The sequence below is a fragment of the Camelus bactrianus genome, chromosome 22, assembly GCF_048773025.1.
Source record: "Camelus bactrianus isolate YW-2024 breed Bactrian camel chromosome 22, ASM4877302v1, whole genome shotgun sequence".
Lineage (NCBI taxonomy): Eukaryota > Metazoa > Chordata > Mammalia > Artiodactyla > Camelidae > Camelus > Camelus bactrianus.
Window position 1 is genome coordinate 21,137,324 of NC_133560.1, and position 18,294 is coordinate 21,155,617.

The 18,294-nt window shown below is 51.8% G+C and overlaps 1 protein-coding gene across 4 annotated transcripts in view; it reads left to right on the plus strand.

The window, feature by feature from the left end:
• Positions 1-459: 459 nt before the first annotated feature.
• Positions 460-18,294, plus strand: part of UNC13A (unc-13 homolog A) — a 62,056-nt gene continuing 44,221 nt past the window's right edge. For all 4 annotated transcript variants that reach the window (XM_010972129.3, XM_074350456.1, XM_074350459.1 and 1 more), the window contains exons 1-8: positions 460-596; positions 9,935-9,964; positions 10,553-10,652; positions 12,528-12,645; positions 14,331-14,454; positions 15,153-15,226; positions 16,096-16,150; positions 18,063-18,098. In XM_010972129.3, the coding sequence (XP_010970431.3) occupies positions 575-596; positions 9,935-9,964; positions 10,553-10,652; positions 12,528-12,645; positions 14,331-14,454; positions 15,153-15,226; positions 16,096-16,150; positions 18,063-18,098 (559 nt within the window). In that variant the 5' untranslated portion in view covers positions 460-574. The remainder of the gene's footprint in view (positions 597-9,934; positions 9,965-10,552; positions 10,653-12,527; positions 12,646-14,330; positions 14,455-15,152; positions 15,227-16,095; positions 16,151-18,062; positions 18,099-18,294) is intronic.

Genomic DNA, 18,294 nt, shown 5'->3' on the forward strand with positions numbered 1-18,294 from the left:
AACAGAGACACAGAGGGAGACCAAGACAGGACTTTGTAGAGACACAGAGAGGCTGGACATAGGCTCAGCGGGAGACACATGATCGAGAGAGACAGAGAGAGGAACAGAGAGACCCAGAGAGAGAAAGAGACAGAGAAACAGATGCAAGGAGACAGAGATGTAGAGACAGAGGAACAGAGGTATTCAGGGAGAGCAGAGACAGCAAAGGACTCAAAATTGAGAGTCAAAGGAGAGACAAAAACACGCAGAACCAGAAGGGAACCTGCCTGGAAACCGCCCTCTGGTCCAGGAGCCGGGACTCAGCTCCGGCCCTTTAAACCACCCCCACCCCCCCCCACCCCCCCGCCAAGCTTGCGGCGCTCGCACCCCATCAGGCGTCGCTGGGCTCCGCCTTCCTTCCACATCACTGCCACGTCAGGAGCTGTCCGCGCCCCTGGTGCTGAACCAAGATGGCCGGCGGCGGAGGCCTGGCCCCGGCGTGAACTGAACGCGGGCTGCAGCACCCGCCATGCCCCAGTCCAGCGGCCGCTAAAGCCCAACCTGACAGAGCCGGTCCGCCGGCGACCCCGGAGACATGTCTCTACTTTGCGTTGGAGGTAGGAGGCGAGACTGCGGGGCGGGGAACCGGTGTGGACCCCGACTGGGCTCGGGGTCCGTGTGGACGCGGCTGGACTCCTGAGGGGGTGACCCGAGTACATGCGGCTGGACTTTCGAGGGGGCAGCCCTTGTAAACGAGTCAGGGCGCCTGAGAGGGTGATCCGTGTAGACGCAGCTGGGCTCTGAGGGGGTCTTGGTTGCCGCTCCTGGGGGTCGTGTGGACACGGATGAACGCGGAGGCCCGTGTGGACGCGGGCAGGGATGTGGGGCTCTATCTGGAAACGGTCTAGACTGGTCGTCTGTGTAGAACAGGCTATTAGGGGGGTCTGTGTGGAAGGAGCTGGGCTGGGTAATTCGAATGAATTCTGCAGGGTACTTGGAAGGAGTCCTGTGCTGTGGGCTGGGCAGCAGACTGGGCTCGGAATTGGGAGAAGAGTGTGGGGTGGGGTGGGGGTTGTCTCCAAGCCCTGAGAGTGTAAGATTTGGGTAGAGGGGCTTAACCGTTAGGACTACCACGAGCTCTAGGTATCCTTCAGCCCTGGGAGTGGAGAGGACTGGGAGGGGAGCCGTGGAGACCCCTTCCAGAATTCTGAGAGGGCTGGGATTCTAGGGTCTGGGGGAGCTTTTCTGGTTGACTCTTTGGCTTCTCTAGTAGGGGCTGGAGGAATCGCCTGAGGGCCTTCCCCTCCCCGCCCTCTCTTGCCCCTCGGAACGCATATCTGGGCTTCTCTGTAGGGAGCCGACCCCTTGAAAGTGCAGTTCTCCCCTGCACCCCTCACGGCCAATCTCACCTCACCCACATTGCGCTGTAGGGAGGGAGGAAGAGGTGGGGTGGAGCTATTTTGGGGCCAGAACGCCATCTGCACCGAGGCCCACGCCCAGGCCCACGCTCTGCGTTGGGGTGAGGGGAGGGAGAGAGACGCGGGAGGGGCATTACCGCCCCCCACAACACGCACCTTTGAAGCAGGGTTAGGGAGAATCCAGACCACCTGGATCAAGGCGTCTGGGGGCAACTCTGAGTTCTCAGCAGGGTGCCGTGGCAGCTGGGGTGGTGGTGAACCGGGGCTCAGGGCTTACAGAGGTCTCAAACTTGAGTTTTAAGGCTTGGGGTCCTCCCCTCTCACCTCTACTCCCTTCAGAAAGGCTGGGGTGGGGAAGAGGTGTGTTGGCCAAGCCTGAGATGGCAGGCTTCAGGAGACCTCAGGCAGCCTAGAGTATATTCTGTGTGTGTGTGTGTGTGTGTGTGTGTGTGTGTGTGTGTGTGAGAGAGAGAGAGAGAGAGAGAGAGAGAGAGAGAGAGAGAGAGAGAGAGAGAGAGAGAGAGAGACAGAGGGAGGGAGCACTGAACCCCGGCCTCAGCCTGAAACCGAAGGGCAGGCCTGGGAGCTGGGAACCGCCCCCACTGACCCTCCCCCTCTCTCCCTTCCCCCTGTGCCGCTCCATTCACAAACCCAGCCCCGCCCGCCGGCTCCCCGCCGTGGTGGCTTCCCGAGTGCTGCTCGCGCGCGGGGCTGGGCCGGCGTGGACGCGGGTGTTCTTAAAGGGACAGGGGCTCCTTTCATTGAGCTTGTTCCCGACGGGCGGGGCTGATGGTGGGAGAAGAGCCAGTAAGATCAAAAGTCAACTCGTTCAGTCCCTAGCCTGTGGAGTTAGGGGAGTTGGGAAGTGGGTTAGACCCCCATGCAACTCCCACAGACCAAGCCTAAGGGGAGGAGAGGGCGAATGTCCAAACCCCCTACTGGCCCTTCCCCCTCCTCTGAGTTGTCTAACACCTGGGAGGGAGCAGCACTGGAGGGGAGGGTCAATGTGGGTGTTCCTGGTTGACTCCTCCTAGCTCTCTCCTCTGCCCCCAACCCCCACCTTCGGAGTTGGGCTTCTCTGGAATCTCACCCTTAACTCTGATGCAAACTGGAGTCTGGGCTGCAGGGGTGGTGTGAAGCGGAGGCAGTAAGAGGGGTGAGGCTTCCTGAATAGGAGGCCTAGGGAAAGAATCGTGTTGGATGATTACGTGGAACTTCTAAGGAAAGAGTCACCAGCAGAGTGGAGGGGGGTCTCTGGGAGGAGCAAGGCTGGGGGTGAGGTAGGAGGCAGAGCCCTGAGGTGTAAAGGGATCAGCAGGATGCTGAGAGAGGCTGGATAGGGGAGACAAGGAGAAGTGGGGAGAGGGGGATATGCTGGGAGAGGTGGGGGTGATGTCCAGAGTGGGAAGCCTTGAGGGCTGAGGGGAAAGGGGAAGGTAGTAGGGCATCTAGGCTGGGAAGGCTTTCCTCGGGTTTAAGCTCATCCTAGGAGTTGAGGAAATACCTGCTCCCCAAGCAGGGGCTCACCCACATTCGCCCATAACTGCACACACTGAAGCTGGTACAGTCATACCCAGATTTGCCTTGTGTGGACAGAAGTGCTCAGGACCTACCAAGTCTCTATGATGACCACATGCCTTTAACTACAAATTCATGGACACATGTGCACATTCACATTCCCCTTTGAACATACGCACATACACATATACTGGACACAGTCACTCTGCGCCACAGACATGGTCCCCCCCAAATAAAAGCATGTGCCTGCACATGCACACACATGGATGTATCCACACGTGCTTGATGTAGGTTCACAATATGTATGTCACCTAAAGATCCACCCATACCATAATACTCAGACATGTACCTATACCTACATACCTGTTAAGGCCCCAAACCCCAAGAAACACTTGTGTACACATGAGCACATGCCAAGACCATACATGTGCACATATGACAACACTTGGCTGGACATTCAAAGCAGCCATTTTGAGCAGATGAATGATGACGTATCCAGACATATGCTAATATATGTAGATTCACATAAGTGTGTACATTTTTGCAAAGTAAGCAAATACACATGCTATACAACTGTTTAACACACATACTCCAACACGTGTTTTTGCCTAACATATCATTCAAAAGCCTGCATGTACCCAAGCTCACACATACCAGCATATGGCACAAACAGTCACGCCCCACTCCCCAGCACATACATGCAGAACCTCACCTGCACTCAAATGGTACACGAGTATCCATCCCTCTATACATTCAACCCATATACACTCAACTGCCTGCCTGGTAACGTGAACAAATACACATGCCAGTACACACAAATGCCAGTTCTTTTGTGCACACCCTGCACTAACACATGGGAGACCATCCCCCTCTACAGACCTTGCCTCTACCACCTTCTCATTTCTTTATCCATTGCCCCATTGTCCCCTCCACCTTAATCCACTTGCTAAGTCTTGACAGAGTCCTGAGGCTGCTAACAGCAAGTGCCAACTAGTTCCTTTGTGAATTCATTCATATAGTTACTCACCAAGCGTTGAGCACTGACTATAAGCCAGGCACTGTTCCTGGCTCTTGGGACCCAGCCCTACTCCTGACTTCATGCTGGTTGGGTCAGAGTGGGAGAGATGGGGAAGGGCTGAGGGAGTTGGGGAGGAGCGTTTCCATGGCTCTCTTCCTCTGGGAAGCCTGCCCTGTTCCCACCACCACCATTTGCCTAGGTCTCACAAGATGAGGGGGAACTGTGCAGAAGGGAGACCATGATTTAGGTGGAGGGCACATCACGTGCAAAAGCGTGGTGACAGAGATTTGGTTTTAGAACTTCCTATGTGTCTCATGGCATTTTGCCAGGTCACTGAATGTTTAAAAGTCTTCATAAATATTTGATGAATGAATATTGCATATAAATTAGCAAATGCATGTGATGGTGAGTTTGCCTCACAACTAAAAATAATGTCTACAGTCAGCCCCACTTATCCAGCACTCCACAAGCACAGTGTTGAGGGCTTTTATGCCCATTGCCCTCTTCAATCCTCGCAGCAACCCACTTTACAGACGAACAAAACTGGGGTTCAGAGAGGTTCAATAACATGTCTGATGCCACATAGCCAGAGGTGTAGCTGCCCAACTTCACAAACTACTGGGAATTAGAGAGTGCAGGTGGAGCCTCCTCTCAGCCTCCAGGATCTGGGAGACACCCAAGTCCCTTCTATGGTGTGAGAATCTGTCCTGGGATCACCTTATTTCTTCTTCCACTCAGTGAGCAGACATGCTATGATCTCCCCATTCATCATGGATGCTCTCTTGCCCCTCTCCCAGGAAGTCTTCACAAATCCCTCTGCCCTTTACTGCTCCATTCCTGATACCAACCACCCAGTCAGGGGAGGTCTGCATATGGGTCTTTGCTCTCACCACCCTCACAGGGTACCTCCAGGATCGGCTCTGATTCATTTTCAGGACAGCAACGTTAGCCACCTCCATATCTTGCATTTCACTTGCCTCTCACATACGATGGGCTTCCTCTGTGAGGTGCCAACCAGGACATCCAGCCTGAGTTCAGCAGGTCTGGATTTGAATCCTTAAATCCACCACTTCCTGGAAAGTCCCATATCCTCTTCATTCCTCAGTGTGCCCATCTGTAGAATAGGCACAGTAACAGTACCCGCTGCCTAGGTTTGCTGGGACTCTCCAATCAGATGAGGCATGCAGAGCCCTTGGTATGACGCCTGGCTTGTGGAAGGGTTCGATATGTGTGTGAGCCAAAGACAGGAAAAATCAATGATGGTGTTTTTATTAATGGGGACTAAAAGCTTTCTGGAAGGAGGTCTGTGAGTGTAGGGCATTTTCTGAGAGCTCACTGCGTTCTCAGTCCTGAGGAGGGCTCAGTAATTCACAGTGGGCCAAAGAGGTGCCAATTCATTGGAGGTACGTGGGCCCATGAAAAGTTCAGCACCGCGGACAGCTCAGGGGGAGCCGCTGGGTTCAGCACAGTGGACAGCGTCCGCGCCAGGGGACCAGGTCCCAGGGCAGGATTGCTGGAGGAGACAATGACTTCTTTCCTTCAGTGAACACTATTTAATGAGCACTTACTATATGCCAGGCCTACTTCTAGGTGGCACCTGGTAAAGAACACAGACAGAAATATCTGTCAAGGTTCTTGGTGTGTTTTTTACACCTAAGGCTTTAATTGGACTCCAGCTTATTTCTGTCTAAGGAAGATGAGAGTCCTCATTTATTCTCCCTAACATACAAAACCAGCGGGACCACTGTCCTTGTCAGAAGGCCCATGTCCACTATAGACATCACATTTTAAGTACCGAACATCCTAGGACCTGTTTCTGAATTATCTATGCTTCCTTTCCACCACTTGCAGTGTCTTCTGACACCCAATAAGCACGTCCAGCGGGTAGGCCTTCAGCCACTTCCCTTGATGGCTGGAATTCTCTATTCCCCTACTCCCACTCCCAAGCTTGGCAGGTTATGGACCAGGTGCCTCAAGACTGGATTCTACCTCAATTAGAATCCAGGATCGTCTAAGCCAGGGGCACAATTAGAACTCAACCAAATAATAAAAATAGCAGTGATACTAGTAATGGTAATAATGATAATATTAGTAATGATAGTATAAAAATGCTGATGCTAGTAATGATGAAGAAAGGGGAGAGGGAGAGAGAGGAAGAGGAAGGGGAGAAGAAGGAAGTGAGACCAACTAGGTCTCCCTTGCCCCATTTCTCACATGCAGAAACTGAGACCCATTGAGCAGAGGCTCACTGGCCTGGCAGTGCCAATAAGCCCCTGCTCCTACTTCCACTGATTCTGCTCTTGGCAACATCTGCTTGTGCAACCACATTAATCAGTCAGTGTTGATGGGGGCGCCCCAGGGACAGCGGAGGCCCCACAGGCTGCTGACCTGGTATGACGTGGTGTCTCCTGCCAGCCCGTCAGAAGGTCCAGCAGTGGGGACCTCCCCCACTCGCCACTTCCTGCGGTCGCGTTGCTCACGCCTTCCGCGCCCACATTATAAATAGCCTCATGCATGTGACCAGGAGCTCGCGGAGGAGGGGCGGCCCTTCCGCCCTGGTGACCCCGATACCGCGGGCAGGGGGAAGGTGGCTGCGCTGAGATGTGATGACAATTACAGTGGTGAAGACGACAATGAGTGGGGTTCCGCTTACTGATAGGGAAGACAGAGGGAGAGAGAGATTTGTTTCTTTCTCTGAGCAACATCAGCCCCTCCCTGAATCCCCCTTCCTCCAATCCCTCTCTTCCCCTGAGCCCTACTCCTAAGACCACCCACCCCTCCATGCTCCCCTCCCTTCCTGAGTAGTCTCCCCCATCAGGAGCCTCCTCCAGCTCTCCAAGCTTCCTTTTTTTAGTTCCCTACCCTCCTCCTCCTTATCCCATTCCCTCCCAACCTATTCCCTCCCAAGAGCTTCCTATCCCACCCTAGTCCTTGGTCCCACTTGGAGTCCCCTTCCCTGATTCCTCATCCTCCTCTGAGTCTTGTCTTTCACCCTGAGATTCCCCTTCCTCCCTCTGAGTCCCCGGTGATGAACATACATTGATGTCCTCACCCTGGACTCTCTGAAGGGGCCTGGGGTCTCACTGTCAGAGCTAGAGCCCTCCAGAAATCTCCCATTCCTGGTGGGCCCCAAGTTAGCCCATTGCCCTCTGGCCCAGAGAGGCTTAGGGAGGAAGAAAGGGGGAGAGACTGAGAAACTGGGAACAAGAGAGACAGACAGAAGCAGACAGAGAAGGAGAAGAGAGACAGAAAGACAGTGATGGGGTGAATAGAAACAGAATTGGAAGGAGGGAGTCAGGGAGAGATCTCCTCCCTAGAGAAGAGGATAGAGACAGACCTTGGACAACTGGTTTTCCCTCTGAGCCCTGTCCCTGATCTGTACAAAGGGGACACAGAATGGGACCTGCAGAGTGGGGTCCAGCCTGGGCCAGACCTCAGTGAGCCCCTCAGATCCCCCAGGGCCTGGCACCTACCTTCTCCCAGTGCCTCCCCACCCCCAGCTTTTCTCTCCTAATCCTGTCTCTCCTCTCCACAGCATCTCCCCTGCCTGCCCTCCCTAGTGGAAATCTCTGTGTCTCTCTCTTTCTGTCTCTCTGGGTCTCTGTCTCTCTCTGACTCTCATGTCTTACCTCCTTCTACTTCTTCCTCCCTTCTTTTCCTTTCTCTCCCCATGTTGATACCTCCATGTGTGCCTTTCTCAACCTCTGTGTCTCTCCCACCGTTCTCCCTCCCCGCCACCCCCCCCCCCCCGCATCCTTCCTGCTTCACAGAATCATCAGGTTTGCAAGCTGGAACTCTCCTAGGAGGGAGGCCTGGAGCTTCTCCTGTGCACAGTCCTAAGTGCCCCTGAGCCTCAACAGGCCCAGGAGTGAGGGGCTGGGTGGATGAGCTCCCTGTGGGCTGGGTAGGGCTGCGTGTATGAGAGGGGGTCTGTGGGTCAGGGATAGGGACCTTCTCCTTCTAGAGAGTGATTTTTGCACATGCAGTAATGTGCCTTGAGTGGGAGGTTGAAGAAGACAAGACATGGTGACAGATTTTGGGTGTGGGAAAAGAAACGGAAACAGAAATACAGTGGGAGACAGATATGGAAGCTCAGAGAGGGAGGTACACTTTCCCAGGGTCACACAGCACCATAAGATGAACCCAGCTCCAACCGACTCCATCCTGAACCATTGCTCACCTCTCCCAATGCCCAGCCAAGGGCTCTATCTGTTTTCTAACTCCCAAACTGAAACCCAGGTGTGGTGGGCATAATGTGCAACTTATTTGCACTTAAAGTCTGGGTCTTTGGGAAGGATGCTGTTGGCATAAGGAGACACTCAGTTCCTCGTCTTCTCTGCAGCTCTGAGGAGCTCACTCAGTGCTTCTGGGCATCAATCCACACCACCCCACCCCAAACATACGGTCTGTCTGCAACAGGAACAAATAGTATTTACTGACAAGTGTTTAAAACCACTCTACTTCCCCTGTCCTCGATAGGAATTCTTTATTCACTGATTCCATTCAGGTGTTTTTCAAGAAAGAAATTCAAGTGATGGAGACAGAGATACAAATCCCATATGTGAAGATGAGCCCCAGATAGGAGGCCATGGTATGTGCCCAGAAAAAGGCTGAACTTGACTCTCAAAAAGAAGAAAGAACAGAAAGGCAATTCTGTTTCTAGGAATTTATCCTTCAACTTACTTGCACACACTTTTTAAGACATACTTAGAAACAGAAAGGTTCTGCAGAGGGTATAGAATGATACTATTTGTGCAAGAAATAAAATAATGTACATGTGCACATAATTGCGAATGCACAGACTATCTATCTCTAGTTCCACAAGGAACTGGTAATGGTGATTGCACCTGGGAGAGAGAGTGAGAGCTGGGGTAGAAAAAGCCTTATCCTCATTGTATAATCTTTTGATTGCTTTGGATTTTGTAAAATGTGCGTGTATTGCCTACTCAAACAAAAATACTCATTTGAAAAGTAAAAGGGAGACAAAATATAGAAAGCAGGCGAGAGGGCTCAGTTTGGGAGCAGGTTTTGGGTGGGAGTAGAGAGTGAATAGCGGAGAAATACATTGGGAACAGATGCAGAGTTTTAGAGATATTGAAAGTGAAAGTTTAATATCCTGTGAGAAAAGCCAGCAAAGAGTGGAATTGTTTTGAATCACCTGGGGCTGTGGGGTTATGTGACATATGAGGAGACTGGACCACATGTGATCCTGATGTAATTTGGGTCTCACCTTTCACAGGCAAGTTGGGCTGGACAAGCTCTAACAACCTCCTGGCCAGGACTGGAATGTTTCTCTATGCACTATGGAGTCAGCTCTCTGGGTTGTTCTTTCCCACCTTGTCCAATTCCCTTTGAATATTAAACCCCAAACCCTGGGATCATTTGGTAGGACAGACTGAGCTGAACAATTGGGGGACAAGTCTCACTGGCCTAAGAGGGGGATTGGAATCACTGGAGATTGTTTTCTCCTCTCCCCTACCTCCTTCTCACTAAATCCCTTCCTTCTTCTGAAGCAATCCTGGAGGGCTTCCTGTGGGAGGCCTCTCCTGCCACCTGCCTTCCTTCTTTTGAATCGTGTTCAATTGTGCGTAAAGTCATAACTGGAGGGAGGGAGCTTTGAGGGAGTTTGATGGGGAGGGGGGTGGGGCAGGGACTGCTCCCAAGGTCCATGCTTCCTTCCACCCCTAGGTCTGCCTGTGTTCATCTGTCTGATGGCTTCTCTCTCTCTCCCTCTCATCCCTGCCTCCCTTCTCTTCTTATTTCTCCTCTCGTTGTCTGCCTCTGGTCTCTGATTTCACCTTCACCTTTTTTTTTTCTTTTTGATCTCTATCTGTCTCTTTTGCTCTCTATTTTTTGCCTCTCTCTTTACTCTGTCTCTTTCTGTGTCTCTCTCTTCTCTGTCTCTCTCATTATGTCTCTATTTTCATGTGTCTGTGTCTCTGTCTCTCTGGTCCCCTTCTCTCTCCCTGTCTCCCTTCCCTATCTCTGTCTCTCTCCACAGTCAAAAAAGCCAAGTTTGATGGTGCCCAAGGTAAGTGACCTCTATTTCTGCCCTATCCTGTGTTGTCTGTCTGTCTGTCCGTCTCTTGGAGAGATTGGGGAGGGGGTCTGAGCCAGTGATGGGGGCTTGGGATCTATGTCTGCTGAGCATCATGGACAGTGTCAGACTTGGTCTGGGGTCCCAGCAGTCTTCCCAGCCATCCCCTGAAGACCCCAGTGGGAGTGAGGCTCATCCTGAGCCAATGCTGATTACTAGGATCCTAAAAGACAGGGTAGGGACTCTTAGATCAGTTGAGAAAAGTAAGGCTCAGAGAGGTGAAAAAGTTTTCTTTATCTAAAGATATTGGACACAGTCATTTTTAAGCATCGGGATTAGGCATTCCAAAAGTCCGCATCTCCCTTGCACCAAGGCCCCTGCCTTGTGTTCTGAGGAGCTGGGGTGGGGCTCTGGGGGCTGATCTGGGGATGGAGGCACAGAAGAACCTCAGTATATTGGACCTGGGGTGGCTCCCAAGAATTCACAGCCCCTGGGGGATCATAGTGGGGTCATCAATAGCTTGAGAAGGGGCATGGGGGAATCCCTGAGCCCCTGCACTGACCTCTGTTTTCATCATCACAGAGAAATTCAACACGTATGTGACCCTGAAGGTGCAGAATGTCAAGAGCACGACCATCGCCGTACGGGGCAGCCAGCCCAGCTGGGAGCAGGATTTCATGTTGTGAGTCTTCTGTGACTGGACCTAAACAGCCTCACCCCTTGGCACAGCCAGGCGCTTTGCTGGTCCTACAGGGCACAGCCGGACACCTGGGTGTTGTCTGGGACTCCCCTCCCTCCTCCTTCAGCCCCCATGTCCAGACATCAGCTTTGCCTCCAAAGAACTTCCCAAATCCAATTGTTTCCCTTTATCTCCGAGGGCACCAGCCAAGTCCCCACTGCCCGACAGCCTCCACCCTGGCCTCCTGCTGCCATCTGCCTCTCACAATCTGTTCTCCTCCAGGCAGCCAGAAAGATATTTTTAAAACTGCAAATCACATCCTGTTACTCTCCAAACTTGCTTGTGGCTCATAGTTCATCAACCTCAGAACAAAACTCATATCCTCCCCACCATCCCCAAAGGCCCAGCCCCTGTGACCTCACGCCAATATCTTGCTCCTTCTCTCCTGGGTCGCCTGCCCCAGACACACCCACCTCTGCCCTGTTCCTTCAACATGTCCAGCTTGTTCCTGCCCCAGGATCTTTGCTCTTGCTCTTCTTTTCCCTTCTCTTCCCTTCCCAGTTGGCTCTACCTGTCCTTTGGGTCTCAGCTGTGTCACCTCCTCAGGGAAGTCCTCCCTGATCACCATCCCCAAGCTGTAATTGAAGAGTCATTTCAAGCCTTGTCACTAATTGTTATTTTATTCATTTGTGTGATTTTTTTCCCTCCCCTCCCCGCTAACCCCATTTGTGTGGTTTTTGACATATTTCTGGCCCCTTCCCCTCCAAGAGGGAAGGGCCCTGTCATTCTCTGTCCCCACTGTGACACTCACACCAAGGACAGGGCCTGGCACACAACAGATGCTCAATAAATATGTGCCTAACAACTGTGCCATGACCTGGCCCCTCGCCTCAATCTGGAGCCACTCAGGGCTTCGTTTTATATCCCACCTACTCTGATGATGTGTCAGGCCCTCTTCTAAGGCTTTGATTAAATCATTTTGCCCATAACCCTGGTTGGGAGGGTGCTACTGTAATCCTCATTTTGCAGATAAGGAAACAGAGGACCAGAGGGGCAAAGCCACCTGCCCAGTGTCATCCAGCCTATACTTGGGAGAGCTGGGATTTGGACCCAGGCAACCCTGAACCTCTGAGCAGACCCTGGCTGGGGATTTTCACTGGTAGAGACCATGAGAGATTCCAGAATTGAGATTCTGGAGCAGAAGAGCATTTGGGGAAAGAAGGAAGGAACTGGTTCTACAATTCTGGGGAAAATGTGAAGGGGGTGGGACAGAGTGGTCCCCAACTCCCCCAAAACCACTTACTAAATGATCAGGTCACAGTCAACAGATATATTCAAGGAGCTCATTCCTTAAGATAAATCTTTGGTCAATTGTTAGACTCAGTGAATTGGACATCCCCCAAGATTTTCCCCCAAGTCTGCATATTTCCAGGGTGGGGCCTGCAGGGAAAGGGCTTAGAGGTGAAATCATTCATATGCTCAAGGGTGTCTTCATATGATTGAAAAGATGACTTTGGGAAGGATGGAAGCACCTGAATATCCTAATCCTGGGGTAATAGGGAGCCATGGAGGGTGTTTGAGCCTCCTCACTTAGCCAGCATTCTCAGGGTCTGAGGACTAGAGGAAAAGTCAGATGAATTGGGGGTACAGGAGAAATGTGATAACTATCCACTTCCTTCCCAGCTTGGAAAACATTCTGCTATGATATCCTGAGCATGTAACTAAGCCCTCTGGCCTCAGTTTCCCATCTGTAAAACAAGAGCCACTGTGTTACCTTCCTGGCTAGGACTCACCGAGGCGTGGATTCGCACTCCAGTTCTTGTGTGTCCCAAGGTAAGTGAACTGACTTTTCTGAGTCTTCGTTACCTATTTCCACAGTGAGATTAACCGCCTGGATTTGGGGCTGACAGTGGAAGTGTGGAACAAGGGTCTCATCTGGGACACGATGGTGGGCACAGTGTGGATCCCCCTGCGGACCATCCGCCAATCCAATGAAGTAAGTAGTGGGCTGAGGGTTGGGTAAGAGTGCCTGGGAAGGGACCAGGGGCCAGTGGCCCAAATAAGATGGACATCTATATCCTTCAAATGACCATGTTCCTATAGGCATCCAGGGCCACAGTGGCAGCTCCAGTCACCAGGGTCTAAACTCCTTCCATCTTGTTGCTCTGCCTTTCTCCCCACGTGGCTTCCACCTCATGGCCCAAGATGCTTACTCAAGGATTACCATTATATCTGCATTCAAGTCAAGGGAGGGAAAGGTAACAAAGGAGGGGGTTGGCCCTTCTAATGAAGGGCCCAAACTGGAAGCTGTCCAAGGCACTTTATTCACATGTCATGGACCAGAACGGTCATGTAGCCCCATCTACCTGCAAGGGAGTCTGGGAAATGTAGTTTTAAGCTGCACAGCCCTGGGCCCAGCTAGAAATGTGTTCCTATGAAAGAGAGGAGAAAGAATATTGTGCGTAGATAGCACTTTGTGCCTAGATGGGCATCACGGAGGTTACTCCAGTTCTAAGGAAGGTACTAGACAATAACCTTGGCCTCCTCCCTCTCCTCCTGGCCTTAAGTCTCACACTCTCCACTTGGCCCCTAGGATCCTGTCCTGCCCTCCCTGCCCATCTCCCTTGGGAGGCTTTCCAGATGGCACTGACCCACTTTGCCAGACTTATTTTCCCCTAAGTCACAATCTATACACCTCACAGGCCCCAAAGATGGCCTCTGAACTTTCACATATGCTGTTCCCTGGGTTTCAAGTGTCCTCCTTTCCATCACCCTTAAGCCCAGCTCTCATCCCCTCTCCTCCAGGAAGCCCTCCCTAACTTCCCCCTGAATCTCTCAGCTCTCCTCCCTCCCACTGGCCTGGCCCTGATTTCATGGGTCTGGGACTATCTGTGTCAGGCTCTGTCTGCTATGACTGTGGGCTCCTCCGGCATTACCCAATGTAGACGAGGCATAGAGCAGGCACCAGGGAGGGTTCATTTTCTAATGAATAAATGGAGAGGGAGGAAAAGGGTGCAATAGTCCAGGCAAGTGAGTCCAAAAGGAAGCCTTATAGATGATCCAAAATTTCCTCAGTGACCCCCAACAATGTATGAGGAAGGCTGGTCACCTGGGACAACTGTGACCAATGCAAGGGACCCTGAGCTACTACCCCAGCCCCTGCCAGCCTTCCCCTAGGGCTGCAGAAAGCAGATTCTGCAGAACACTATTTTCATTTGAGAGATGAAGAAACTGAGGTTTAGAGCGGACCCCACATGCTCAAGGGTTCATTTCCCTGAACCAAGGGGAACTGGTTCATTCATTCAGAGTTTCCTCTCTGGATGGTGGGAGGATCAGGTCTTTTATCTGAAGTCAGGGCCCCATAACCCCTCATTAGAGATGATGGGTGCTGTGCAAGACTGGGACCACCCCTATCTGACTCTGCAGGTCCCTCTATCTGACTTCTTACCCCTGAGTTCCTTAGAACCACCATATTGCCCTGAACTGTGACCTTCCTTCTCTGAGTCTCAGTTTCCTCACCTGTAAAGTGGGGACACGATCCTTGCTCTTGGGATAAGAGTGAGATGGGGTGAGGGAGACATCTTGGTGACAGTAGGAGGTCTGCTGGCCAGTGCACACCAAATACGTGATCCACGTTGCTTACCTGTGACCCTAACCCCTGTTACCCCACCCACACTGCAGGAGGGCCCTGGAGAGTGGCTGACCCTGGACTCTCAGGTCATCATGGCAGACAGTGAGATCTGTGGCACTAAGGACCCCACATTCCACCGCATCCTCCTTGACACCCGCTTTGAGCTGCCCTTAGGTGAGTGGGGGGTGGGGGATGGTGGGGAAGGAACCTCACTCAACCCCAGGAGAATAGCCGGGCCTATGTGGGTCCAGAAAACCCTTCATTCTGAGGATGAGTTTCCTCCTCCCCAGAGGAGAGTCTCCTGGGTTATAGCAAGTCAGCAGAGATGTGTGCCTGCCACGTGCAGCGTGCACTCCAGCTCCTGCAGGTCACCAACGGCCTGTAAGGGCTTTTCAACCTATGGAGCTCAGGTCTAAGCCATCCTGTCTGGTCTTTGGTGCGGTCTTAGGCTGAAGAGTGAGCTGAGGCTAGGAGAGACAGATAGAGGCAGAGAGAGACAGAGAGACAGAAAGAGAGAGAGACTGAGAGAGAGGAGAGAGAAAGAGAGAGAGACATGTAGAAATAAACAAAAGGAGAGACACAGAGTAACCTCTCCACCTTTCCTGGGAGCAGCTTGGATCTCCCACATTATCCTTCCAAGAACCCATGGCTTCCTCACCCTTGTAATACTAGGATGCAACTTCTCTCCTATTCTCCATCCATTCCCAAGGCCACTCTGGGCTGCATGGTGGGGGGTCAGGGGTGCCATCTTGCCCTCCCTTCCTCTCCCTCCACCCACTGGAGAGCAGCCCCATGGGCCTGCAGGATACACTGGATGGAGGCTGAGAGGCAGGGAGGGGCTTCCAGACTCACAGCCAGGGCTCTGTTTGCAGACATCCCCGAGGAGGAGGCACGCTACTGGGCCAAGAAGCTGGAGCAGCTGAATGCCATGAGGGACCAGGATGAGGTGAGTGTTGGCATGGGGGCTCTTTTCTTCCTCTGTCTCTTTGTCTCCCTATGTCCTCCACTCTCTGTCTCTGTTTCTCTCTCCGCTTGTCTTTCCCTATGTCTGTGTCTCTAACTCTTTGTAACCTGACTAAATCAGTGACCCACGTGGTCCAGTCTCGAACCCATGATGGCATCAAGGAACATATATATGGTCCACCAAGGACATGATGATTTCAGTTGACTCAAGATCTGCATTTACCAAATACTCTCAAGGAGATATGGAGGCTCCATAACAGTTCTTTCACCCTCTTTCTGCCCATACCCCTCAACTCCTTGAGTCACACTTTCAGATTTCTTAAAGTTCTCCTCCCCTCACAGCAGCCCTAGCCCCTGTACCTCTGTTCTTCCATGCCCCCCACTTCTTCTTCTGCACTCTGTCTTCTCACGGTTCAAAGACCCAATGTGGCCCAGAAGACAGTCTTCAGGGAAGAAATAGCAAGCAAGCCTGGAATACTCTTGAGTGGGAGGCGGAAAGCAAAGGGGCAACAACACTCACATGTTAATTATTTTTGTCCAACCTCAGCTCACATCTTCTTTCTTCAGCTCCCTGCCTCAGTGTTCTCTCTCTCCCTCTCCTCTCTCTCCCCTTCTTTCTGTTTCTTTTCCTCATCTGTGTCTCTTTTTCTTTTTTTCTGTTGCTCACTGTCCCTGTGTATGTGTCTTTCTCTCCCTCTTTCTTTCTCTGTGGACATCTGTATCCTTCTCCTACAGAGAGAGAGGATTTAGGAGGTGGGGGAAGTCAGGATGAAACAGAACAGAGAACCATCCTGATCCCCTGGCTTCTGGCACCCCCCTGAGACAAACCTTCTCTTCTGCCCTCCCCTTCAGTATTCATTCCAAGATGAACAAGACAAGCCTCTTCCTGTCCCCAGCAACCAGTGTTGTAAGTACATCTCAATTCCTTCCTGGGCATCATCTGAAACGCTCATCCTTCTCCTACCCCATGACTGTCCTGTATAATGTGTTACTCCCTCTAGAGATATGGGTCCTAAGAGTGCACAGTATCTGCTCACAACTTAGTGGAAAAAAGAAGGGATCTGGCACTTGGGTTTGAGTCCTGCCTTGCTATGTGGCCATAGGCATGCCAGTGTCCCTCTCTGATCCCTAGAATCCCTCTCTTTGAAACTGGGGCATCTGATAGGCACCCCCACTCCTTTCTAGAAGGATCCAGGAATGTTAGAGTCTTTGAAAAACACTTTGAAGACTCTTCAATTTCATTCATCAGATCCTGGATGAGGACCTATAACTCATTCAATAAACTTTCATGAGGCCAACACAGACCCCACCCTGAGCAGCCCACAGTCAGATGGTGCAGACAGACAATCAGGTCAACACGTATATAATAGGCACATGTATAATGAACAAAGACTATTTCATTTACTCATTTTCTTGGATAAGGAAACTGAGGCCCAAGAGGAGAAGTGACTTGCCAAGGCCACACAACTGGCAGAAGGCAGAGCCAGTATTTGAGCTCAGGTCTGAGGGACTCTAAGTTTGCTTGTCTTTCCACTGCACTGCACCTATCAATGAAGGTGATTATCATGTTCCACTGCATACTGCCTCTCCATCAAGGCTGGAGTTTTCAAAAGCATTTATCTTCTTTGGCCTGTGGACACTCAGATGCATCCCCACCAGGTCTCCACAGGCCTAGAAGATGTCATTCCCTTAAAAGTGCTGTTTGAGTCCTCTGAAGTAGGAAGGGAGTAAAAATTATAAAGTCTCAGGGCAAAACTCCCACCCGTGATACTTTGCTCCCACCCCACTCCTCAACCTCTTTCCCCTTTGCCATCTGCTTCCCCATCCTCCTTTCCTCCTCTCTCACAGTCTCCCCTGTATCCGTCGTCCACCCTCCCCTATATGCCCAGGATTGTGATGATGAAGGTGGAGGGAGAGGGTGGAGACTGCAGTTGGAGGAACCCTATTCTTACACTAACTTGGGATGTGATATTGAGAAAATCCCTTGACTTCCCTGCCTGGGGAGCGGTCATCGTTGCTCTGAAGAAATTAACAACCCCCTTCTCTGGTGAATGGGGTCATTGAAGGATTGTGGTGGGGCAGGGGCAGGCAAAGTAAAGGGCAGGAGCAGATGCCAAAGAGCACCTGGGCAGGAGGACTGAAGCAAGAGGTGGGTTCAGCTGGAGAATGGAAACCTACTACCCAGCATCTACCTCCGAGTCCTCTGGGGGATGTGTCATCACCCCCATTTCACCAAGGAGGCAGCCAAGAGGAGTCTGAGTTTTGGTCTAGTTGTTTTTCTGAGCTGCCTGGTGCTGGGGATGAGGCTCAAAGATGTGGTGCTCTCCCTGGTCCTGATGCTCAGGCTGTGTGACTTGAGGCTGTTCATTCTACCTCTCTGACCCTGCTTCTTCACCTCGAAAATGAGAAGAATGATTAAAAATAAAAACTCACCCAACAAGGGGTGTTTCAAAGTTGAGGATTTCCAGTTCAATGTTTCTTTTATTATCTGGGATATGGGGGAAGGAAGGAATGGCAAATCCTGACCCCAGACTTCAGAGTTGGAAAACCATGGGATGGAATCCCTCTTTGTTACTTCCTGGCTGAACCTGTGGCCTTGTCAAAAAATGGGGAGATCACGCCTTCCTCCCAAGGTATTCAGTGAAGGCATGACAAAAGCCAGTGGTTAAATTGATGCTCGGGGAAGATACTCAGGACAGAAGGGGATGGGATCCTGGGGTGGGAGGAGGAGACGGGGAGAATGAGGAGGACGGGGAAGCACCCCCATGCCTCCCCCTCTGCCTGCTGCCTTTTATTATCTCTGCCCCTTCTCTTTGTAGGCAACTGGAATTATTTTGGCTGGGGTGAGCAGCAGAGTAAGTACTCAGCTTGATGTTCTGGGAGGCCATGGGGAGGTGGGCACCTTGGCGACCCTGAGGCCCCCACAGCCCTGCTCAGGGAAGCGGGGAGCCTGTGGCTGGCACATTAGGGCCAGAGGACTGGCAAGATCCCTTTGGTGCCATCCTGCCCCCTGATCATTAACCTCTGTCTTGAGGGTCCTACTGTCTGGTG